The sequence below is a fragment of the Nuphar pumila genome, chromosome 2 (assembly GCF_984573655.1).
Source record: "Nuphar pumila chromosome 2, dmNupPumi1.hap1.1, whole genome shotgun sequence".
In the NCBI taxonomy this organism is placed as follows: Eukaryota; Viridiplantae; Streptophyta; class Magnoliopsida; order Nymphaeales; family Nymphaeaceae; genus Nuphar; species Nuphar pumila.
In genome coordinates, this window is record NC_143250.1 from 61229852 (window position 1) to 61240421 (window position 10570).

At 37.4% G+C, this 10570-nt stretch overlaps 1 protein-coding gene across 1 annotated transcript; it reads right to left on the reverse strand.

The window, feature by feature from the left end:
* Positions 1-829: 829 nt before the first annotated feature.
* On the reverse strand, positions 830-5256 carry LOC149845540 (GDSL esterase/lipase At5g33370-like). Its single transcript, XM_089988314.1, has 5 exons — positions 4935-5256; positions 4642-4769; positions 4211-4453; positions 3222-3474; positions 830-1053 (listed from the first exon to the last, which is right to left on the reverse strand). Exons 1-5 carry the CDS (start codon positions 5254-5256, stop codon positions 830-832), a joined length of 1170 nt encoding a protein of 389 aa, XP_089844440.1.
* Between the last annotated feature and the right edge of the window lie 5314 nt (positions 5257-10570).

A 10570-nucleotide genomic window follows, 5' to 3' on the forward strand; every position in this document is an offset into this window, starting at 1 on the left:
ATTTGTCTTCCAGGGAAAACACACAACTCCCTCTCTTACTTAAATGTCAGAGACCATATATAGTATACCTGTTATTGCAAGGACAAAAGAAAGGTAATGCAGGGATAGAGCCACTTGAACCATGCTTTTGGTTTGTGCTTGCCTTGCACCTCTACTTTATCCGTCTTAAATTTTCAGTTTTTTGTTTTTTAGTATGACCATAAGATATTTCATCTCACTGTGGATTTCTTTTTTTTTTCCTTCTTTTATTTACAGGTTTGAGATGATTCTCATCACCATTATTACTATTTTTTTTCTCCATATCATACATGATTCACTGTTATTTTTAAAGAGATAGAGTTTGATTGCTCCACCTAAGTAGAATGAAGAGGAAGAAAACGCCACAAAGAGAGGAGCTCTTCACTTCCAGTAGCTAGCTTACTCTCCTAGTTAGAAGAAGGCTCTTTGGCTGTCGGCTTGCGGACTAGATCGCGGAATCGGATGGAGTCCCACGGTTGTTCTTCCGTTTCCGTCCGTGCTGTCTCATCTACTGGCTACGAATCAAATTGGCTAACAGTTGAACTAATTTAGGTCAAACTAAGTTGGTGATTTGGCCATAAGGTGTATAAATAAAACTCTTTGTTGTCTTCACTCATGCATGGGATAGCATTAATGACAAATATTATTAAAAAGGGTCCTCAAACACTCAAACAGTGCTCCCCATTATGTTGTAACTCATATCCAACAGAAACCTCTAAATCACTTTAAACCCTACTACAGACACGAACACATAAAAGGACACGTTCACATGGGGAATGACAATCAATGACACGAGCCAAAGATCTCTTAATTAGTCCAATAGAAGCAGGGTGCTCAAATTCATGGGATACATGTAGTGTGTAGAACCGGTCATGAATTGGCTAACAATGATCCTGGATGCCCTCTCACTTGGATGGAAAGGGTCCCAAAAGGCGTAGATGTCCCTGTTAGGACACAGATTTGAAAGGGGAGTGCACAGCCCTATGCCATTGTATGGTCCTTGCCCACAACATGCAACCTTTGACGTCACAAACCCTGAAAAAACAAATAGAGCAGTGATGCCTAATCATTAAAATGACATAGCATTAAATATTTCAGCTGTGAGCACACATTCCTGCATTATTTAGTACCCAAACCATTTTTTTTGAGCAAATCAGCTCACCCCCCCCCCCCCCCCCCACACACACACATATATATATATATATATATATATATATATATATATATATATATATATATATATATATATATATATATATATATATATCACTAGAATATGAGAACTCAAAATATGAAAACTAATGTGTGCACCACGATTTTCATGAATTTTTTGTTTTTTTCTCTTGAATCTAACTATACGGATGTGATCTGCATGCTAGGTTTAATAAGAACCTACTCTTGACTAGTACGGTTTTCATGCATAAAAGAGATTTTTTAAGGCTTTAAAATCAATAGCTCATAATCTTCATAAATATTCAAGCATTCAAAAATCACATTTTTCATAAAAAATACACTATCCACATGGTTGGATTTGCAAAAAAAAAAGTTTATATTATAATTCTCATATTTCAGTTCTCATATTCTAGTGACTATATATATATGGTAACTTAAATATGTTTACTGGTATGAAACAAGATTTTCATAGGTTTTTTAACTTTTTTCCAAAATTTAACCATGAGGATGTGATCTAGATGCTTTGGTTTTATAGAAACAAAATCTTGGATCATCCAATTAAGATGTATAAGAAGGATCTTTTAAGGGTTGAAAATCAATGGCTTAAAATTTTCATAAATATTCAAGCATAAAAAATCACATTTTTTTATCCAATTATGATGATCCAACAGTCGATTACTAGCAAATGGACCGGGCTAAATGCATATGCAGGGATATATTTGCAAAAGAACCTATGAAAATCATGATTCAAACCAGAAAACATATTTGATTGTTTAACATATTCCACTTGTGTGTGTTTTACAATTTTTTGTAGTTTTTCTTTTTGTTGATCAAACCTGACAACATGATCTATATTCATTTCTTAGTAGAAAACAAGATTTATCATGTGATTAGGATGTGCATGTAGGTTTTTCATGATTTTCAAATATCTTTTTTTGTATGAAACGATTTTCTAATATCAATAATGGATAAGCAACTGAAATTTCATGATTTGAAAAATCATATTTTTACATCCAAAAAACATGATTCTAGTTATGAATCCTACTAAACAAACTATGTTTAATACATTCATGTGGTCAGATTAATAAGAGTAACCTACACATGGTTTCTAGTAGGGATGGCAATGGATCGGGGCGGGGGACAGGGTCTCCACCCCGCCCCGTCTCAAGATTAGAACCTCCATCCCCGCACGAGGATGAATTTTAACCTCCACCCCGCCTTCATCCCCGTTTCATGTCCTCCATCCCCGGTTCAAACCGGGATGAGACGGGACGGGCCCTCATTTCCTCGTAGTCTATTGCCATCCTTTAGAAGGACTGGGGATGGGGCGGGGCTAGGCAGGGACATGGCGGGGACGGGGTGGGCGGGGAAAAGTGTAAGTCCATCCCCGTCTCCATCCCCAAACAGGGATGGATTTTAACCTTCGCCCCCGCCTCCATCCCGGTTTCATACCCTTCATCCCCAGTCCAAACAGGGCGAGGCGGGGCCCCGCTTTCCCCCAGTCCACTGCCATCCCTAGTTTCTAGTAGGTAGGTGTAGGTGCTCCTAGTCACCATAATGTTAATCATATATACACGAAGACTTTGAAAACGAAAAAAAAAAGGCAATGGGTTTTGCAACGAGATTAGGAATTTCAAGAACCAATCCATCAAAAAAAACCAAGAAAATTCCCTTAAAAAATCCAGACATGCATTCATGATATATCATGTGACAACCAAGTTTCCGTGAATTATTTTGCTCCATTTTAAAAGAAAACTATTTACCATACGTCTATATACCAATTTCATGTCACTTTCACCACAGTGAAGGGAATAATGACCATAGTTTAAATGGGCGTGTCAAGAAGAAGGTTGAGTTGACTGGTACTTTCACCAAGAGAATCGTTTTCTCTTCGACTTTAGAAAGTATCTGTATGAGCTGATAAATTCACCTTAGTACCACAGTAAAAATGCTAGCCCAAGTGAACTTATATACCAAAGCAAAACTATCATCAAAATATGATCAGATAGATATAGTTGCATGAAACTTACCAAAGGCTCTGGGGTTAGAGACGAAGTCCATGTGCATGTTGAAGGAATTGGCAGCAATGAACACGTCCGAGCCAATTTGGTAGTTGAGTTGGCTCAGCATCTGCACCAGCTGCGGGTTGTACATGTTTGCTGCCCGCTGCAGCTCCACATCACAATTCCCATCCCTGCTTCTCAATGCTAGCTCTGCAGGCACGCACCCCATGGGACCAGTGCCCGTCACCAGCACTTTTCTCGCCCCAAGCTCATACAATCTCTGCATTTTCATGTTACCAACATATTTTTTTGAAAGAAAAATATATTTATGAATTAGCTCCCAAGATGAAAAGATTATAAGTGACACTCATCCCATTGGTATGGAGATTACACTTGTAGCCTAAGACATCTTGAGGTCCTCCTTTAACACCTCAAGCATATTATTTGGAGTTCATGTTTAGCATCTCAATTTCAGTCATTTTTGGTCTGTGCATCTTTTTAGCACTCTCGAGCACTAACTTGATAAAGGGCATGAGAGAAGCTCCTGTACAACTAGGTATTACCAACATTCAACATATATTCTTCTGTAGAACATTCAAAACTTCTACAAAAGAATATATGAGGCCGAAATTACTATTGCCACAGTAATTGGTGCGTGCAACTGTGGCACTTTGTATTTATAGCAGTCTTAATTGACGTAATAGTTGTGGAGCAGATCCAGTGATCGGGCCGGAGTACTTCGCAAAATGCTCGGTCTACACAAAACACAGAAAATCACTGCACGTGTAAAGATTTTCTGTGTTTTGTGTTTTACACAGAAAATTGCAGCATACGTTGATTTTCTGTGTTTATGTTTTATACAGAAAACCTGTCCAAGCGTTAGTGATTTTCTGTGTTTTGTGTGGCCCGGGTACTTTGTAAACTACTTGGCGCTGTCACCTAACCATTCCTCTAATAATTTAGGTAGCCAAAATGCTCAAACAAGAAGAAAAATTAAAGGAAATGGAGGAGCTTACCGCTAGCACTTTCCTGTACTCAAAAATGAGATAGCGAACATAGTCTGGAAGTGCAAACTGGCGTGACCTTGCAGAGTACGGCACCAAGTAGTAATTGTTCACAAAATCATTCCCACCTACTGTGATGAGCACAATCGCTCGGTTCACCAGCCTCTGTGTTTCATCAGGCCCGATCAAGGCGCTCACTCTTCGTTGGTATTGCTGAAAGTACTCCAATTGCTTGTAGATCCTTATGATGTTAAGCTGCATTTTTTTATATTTCAATTTTGGTTAAAACTCATCTGGTTCAAATATTATAAGGGTGAAATGATAAAAGCTTGACATATTGTTTAATTCTATTAAAAAAATTAATGAATACAACAGTAAAAAGATTAATTTGAGTTTTGGACATATGATCAAGTGATTTTGGCTAACATGTCGCGATCTCTTACGAATTGGAACCCGGTGTCATTGAGGATGCCAATTCCTGCAGATGCAAAGTTGGCGCCCACAAGTAGCCTCTCCCCATGAAGAAAAGGGTGCAGATAGGGTAAGGGGGATTCAATGCCCATGTTCTCACCTATTGCATGTGGCATGCAATTGTTAGTATGAGCATGCAGAACACATAGAGTTCAACAGAAGAAGCACGCTATCTTTCTTCTTTTTTTTTAAATTCATCAAACATACTAATGAGATAGAAACTCATAATAGAAGTTCAAATTAATGAAGTCATTGTTATGTTTACTGAGAATATCAGGCATGTTAAGGCCATTGGAGAAACGGCCTGTTGGCCTGTGAGTCGGGTAGTCGATGCCGTAAGGCGGCGAATCAGCGCGGGCTGTAGTAGCCAAGAAGTCATTGTTGCCATTGTCGACGAGCGAGTCTCCAAAGACAAAGAATGCGCGCGCCTCCAACAGCACCGGCAGATTGGTTAGAGCCATGCAGAGAATAAGAGAAGCAAGGAGAGCCAGACGAGGAGCCATGGTGGCAAAGATGACTTGGGTGTTGATGGGTTCCCTCTCACCAACTTGGTCACCACGACGTAGGTGGAGGCGAGAAGGGGTCATTTATACAAAAGGCAGCAGCATGGGACCAAGTCCTCTAGTGAGCCCTATATTGTCTACAACCTGTAATCTTCTCTTCTTGAAGGGTAACCCCACAATTCTCATAATAATAACTTTTTTTGCTTGTTTTGAGACAGGGACCACAGAAGAAAAGGACAAACTTGCATTGGGACAGTTTAAGCCTCATTTTCCTCATTTATATCATAACAGCAACAAATATTGTAGTGCTTCTTTAAGGCAACTTTTAGTGTTGCTTCGTCTGGGGAGGTTTATCTTCCATCTTGGTTGTCACCATCATTAGTTGTAATACCAGCAGTAGCAAGAAATATTACACTTGCAGGAGCAATTTATAGTGAGAATAGCAGAAATAACGGTGGATAAATCATTTAGTCTCTTAATAGCCCTAGCAGTACCAGCAGTGTTGCTGGTAGGAGTAGAATTGAGATTTCTTTTTGTTGAAGTGGTGCTCTTATAATGGAGATTTTGAACTAAATAAATGCAAAAATATGGGCCTGTGTTTTAAGCAATGTTGTAAAAAATCGAACCAAATTGCTACTTCACCGATTTACTCAAAACCGGTCTGAATTGGTTTCCTATTTTTCTTTTTTAATATTTTGTGATAATTTTAAGAAACTTCTGTTATTATATTTTTTAAGTATTAAATGCATATTTTAGAATTGGATTCAACCTTTCATCATTTACTCCATTTTCTGTATTTTGCTTGTTTTAGATAAATTTTTCTGATTTTTTTTTTTAGATGATCAAAAGAACACAATTTTATCCCGATATTTAAGATTATTTCAACTACTTATCAGGCATTCACATTCTTTTGTTTCTCCTTCAAATTATTTATTTTGTCGATATGAACACCGAAACAAAAAAAAATCTCACGAGATTTTGGCTGTCTTCTTTTTTCCGTTTAAAACTTTTAGCACTATATATGGTTTCTGGCTTACGTAACATGTTTCTCTTTTCCCTTTTTTTTTTCCTTTTAATTTATTTTCATTTTTGTGAGTGTACGTGTGCAATCTCTCTTTTTGGCTTGAGGTTCTAGTTGCAAAAGATGAATGCCTTTAAGTGAATACTGTCTGCAACCGAGAAACTTGCTAGCAGTTGGTTGCGCTTGTAGCCAAACCCATGGATGTCTAGTTACTCCTCAATACTTTACCATTTATTATGGTTTCAGTAGAGATGGATAGGTAAAGCTTTCCCCCATGTGAGCAACATAAAATTGTGGGGTAGAAATTTTAATATGAGTAGATGAATCCACCTCCCCTTACCCAAAGAAAAAATAAACCCATTCTATGTTAAGTACTAGTAGACAGCCTGGTCTCAACCACCATGCAGCCATTCATCCCTAAACCAAGTAAGGGGAGCCTCTAAATTCGAGGTCCTGTAACACTCAACTGCTACTATAACCAACGCTATGTCTTTCCCTAAGAAATCACTCAATACTGCAACATACTTTTACGGCTATTAAATTCAAGAATGTACGCAAATAATTAAAATTTCAGCCTACCAAGATTGAAATTTCAGTTCATGCCAGAAGGATTTCTAATTTCTCCACCTTGCCTTGAATTCACCAAAAGGAACAAATGCCCATCTGCCAAAATGCGCTCTCATTTCAATGATTCATAAGTTGTTCGAAACGCGAGGGCTAAGGTATATAAGGAGGTTTATGACAAGTTGGATACCAAAGAAGGCGAGAAGGATATTTATAGGCTTGCAAAGATGAGAGATAGGAAATCGAAGGATTTGGGTATGGTTAGATGTATCAAAGATGAAACGCAAAGGGTTTTAGTCAAAGATGAGGAGATTAAGGAGAGATGGAAAGATTATTTTGATAAGCTATTTAATGATAGTCATGCTCAAGATCTTGGAGACTTCTCCATTCCTTTTCATGAGATAAATCGTGACTTCATGCGCAAGATTCAAAAGAAAGAAATTGCAGAGGCTTTGAAGAAAATGAAATCAAGAAGGGCAGTTGGCCCAGATGGTATACCTATCGAGGCTTGGAAATGCTTGGGATAGAAAGGTTTAGAATGGTTGACAAATCTTTTTAACTTGATTTGGCGAACAAATAAGATGCCTAATGAGTGGAGGAAGAGTACTTTGGTGCCTTTATATAAGAATAAGGGTGATATACAAGATTGCACAAACTATCGTGGTATAAAACTCATGAGTCATACCATGAAACTTTGGGAGAGGGTGATTGAGTCTAGGTTGAAGAAGGTTGTCATGGTATCGGAGAATCAATTTGGTTTTATGCCTGGAAGATCAACTATGGAAGCTATACATCTTCTTAGACAACTTATTGAAATATATAGAGAGAGGAACAAAGATTTGCATATGGTTTTTATTGATTTAGAGAAGGCATACGATAGAGTACCTAGGGACGTTCTCTGGTGGACAATGATGAAGAAAGGTGTTTCTCTCAAGTACATTAGTATAATTAAAGATATGTATGAAGGAGTAGTAACCAATGTCCGCACTTGTGGAGGGGTGACAACCAATTTTCCGATAACGGTTGGGTTACATCAAGGATCTGCTTTAAGCCCTTTCCTATTTGCGATAGTGATGGATGAGCTTACGAGATCAATTCAAGAAAATGTACCGTGGTGTATGTTGTTTGCTGATGATATTGTTTTGATTGATGAGTCTAGAGCTGGGGTTAATGCTAAGTTAGAATTATGGAGACAGACATTGGAAGCTAGAGGTTTTAAGTTGAGTAAGAGTAAGACTGAATATATGGAATGTCGGTTTAGTAAGCAACGAAGTAGTGATGGGAGTGTAGTGAAGCTTGGTGAGCAAGATATACCGGTGAATGATTATTTCAAATATTTGGGATCCATCATTCAAAAGTATGGAGAAATTGATGGAGATGTAAATCATAGGATAAAGGTTGGGTGGATGAAATGGAAAAGTGCTACTGGAGTGTTGTGCGATCGTAGAATGCCATTGCGGTTGAAGGGAAAGTTTTATAGGACGACTATTAGACCCGCTTTACTATATGGTACGGAATGTTGGGCTGCCAAGAGACATCATATTCAAAAAATGAGTGTAGCTGAGATGCGGATGCTTAGATGGATGTGTGGAAATACAATAAAAGATAAGATTCAGAACGAAGAGATACGTAAGAAGGTAGGTGTTGCACCCATTGAAAATAAGATGCGAGAGAATCATTTACGGTGGTTTGGACATATTCGGCGAAGGCCTAATGATGCTCCAGTTAGAAGGTTGGAGAAATGGGAAAATATATTAGTTAAAAGAGGTCGGGGTAGGCCTAGGAAGACTTGGATGGAGATGATAGGAAAGGATATGAATGCTTTGAACCTCACCGAGGACATGGCGTTGGATAGAAATGATTGGAGGAAAAGGATTCATGTGGAAGACCCAAAATGAATTTCTTTTTTGGTTCATATCGCTGACCCCAATTGTTTTGGGATGAAGGCGTAGTTGTTGTTGTTGTTGTTGTATAGTATGATTTTCTTGGTATGATTATTTTATGTGTACAAAATAATACTGTTTCATTCAAATCTTTGGGTTAATTAGTGTTTGAAACCATTTTTAGTCCTTGGCCGTCTCTTTTATCACCAAATTGTTGTGCTACCTTTCTCCTTATTAGGCTTATTGAACATGTCACACTAGTAGTGTAGGTCAGTCTATTTTATATATATATATATATATATATATATATATATATATATATATTCATTCTCATTTTGTATGCTTATAAAGGCCATGCCTTTTAATTAAACCTTTTGTAATCAATTGATGCTAAACTCGGACTTATCATTCACTATAGTTGTTTTAGCCGGAATCAAAAGCTTTAGTAGCTTGCTTTTCCAATTCCAATGTGCCTGCACCTGCTCTTCCATATGCCTCAGTCATTTCAATTCCAACTCCAACTCTGACCAATGTTGTCAGTATTGGTGTCGTTTGGCCATCGATTCAGCTGTATCGGCCGATACAGATACTCAACTGAATCATTCTGTATCGGCCCAAAAATAATAAAAAATTATTACATGTGAATCATAATGTGACACGTGTAATATTCAAGATTTTTTGTGAATATTTTAATATATTATTGAGGAATTTACCGTTAAAAAACAATGTACAGTAGTAAATTAGCGGATTATTGTTTACTCTGTTTATTTAAAACATTCAATTAGGGATTTATGAGGTTTTAAATAAAGTACCTAGATCTGGATCTCAAGAAAGATCCAAATTGATCAATCCATATGATCATGATTGGATCTTGTTGGTGGACCCAATCAAAGGTTGAACTATTGACTTTGGACCTGGGAGGGGGTCTGAACTCAAACGAACCCATATTAGTTTATGAGACTTCGATTCGCACCATTTGAAATTGCAGTTCATGCCAGGAGGATTTCTAATTTTCCACTTTGCCTTGAATTCACCAAAAGGAACAACTGCCAATCTGCCAAAATGTGCTCTCATTTCAATGATTCATAGTATGATTTTCTTGGTATGATTATTTTAGGTGTACAAAATTATACTGTTTCATTCAAATCTTTGGGTTAATTAGTGTTTGAAACCATTTTTAGTCCTTGGCCATCTCTTTTATCACCAAATTGTTGTGCTACCTTTCTCCTTGTTAGGCTTATTGAACCTGTCACACTAGTAGCGTAGGTCAATTTATTTTTTAGATATATATATTCATTCTCATTTTGTATGCTTATAAAGGCCATGCCCTTTAATTAAACTTTTTGTACTCAATTGATGCTAAACTCGGACATATCATTCACTATAGTTGTTTTATCCTGAATCAAAAGCTTTCGTAGCTTGCTCTTCCAATTCCAATGCGACTGCACCAGCTCTTCCATATGCCTCAAGTCATTTCAATTACAACTCCAACTCGGACCAATGTTGTCAGTATTGGTATCCGCCCTGAATAGTTTGGCCACCAATTCAGCTGTATCGGCCAATACCGATACTCAACTAAATCATTCTGTATCGGCCCAAAAATAATAAAAATTTATTACATGTGAATCATAATGTGATGTGTAATATTCGAGATTTTTTTTTTAAATATTTTAATATATTATTGAAAAATTTACCGTTAAAAAACAATGTACACCGGTAAATTAGCAGTTTATTGTTTACTTTGTTTATTTAAAACATGCAATTAGGAATTTATGAGATTTTGAATAAAGTACCTGGATATCAAGGGAGATCCAAATTGATCAATCCATATGATCAGGATTGGATCCTGTTGGTGGACCCAATCCGTGGTTGAACTATTGAGTTTGGACCTGGGAGGGGGCCTGAACTCAAACAAACCCATATTAGTTTA

Coding starts and splice junctions, on each gene's coding strand:
- LOC149845540 (XM_089988314.1), bottom strand. CDS start 5,256: ATGACCCCTTCTCGCCTCCACCTACGTCGTGGTGACCAAGTTGGTGAG. Junction 4,454..4,641: donor ATGACACCGGGTTCCAATTC/GTAAGAGATCGC, acceptor AAAAAAATGCAG/CTTAACATCATAAGGATCTA. Junction 1,054..3,221: donor CTCTAACCCCAGAGCCTTTG/GTAAGTTTCATG, acceptor TTGTTTTTTCAG/GGTTTGTGACGTCAAAGGTT.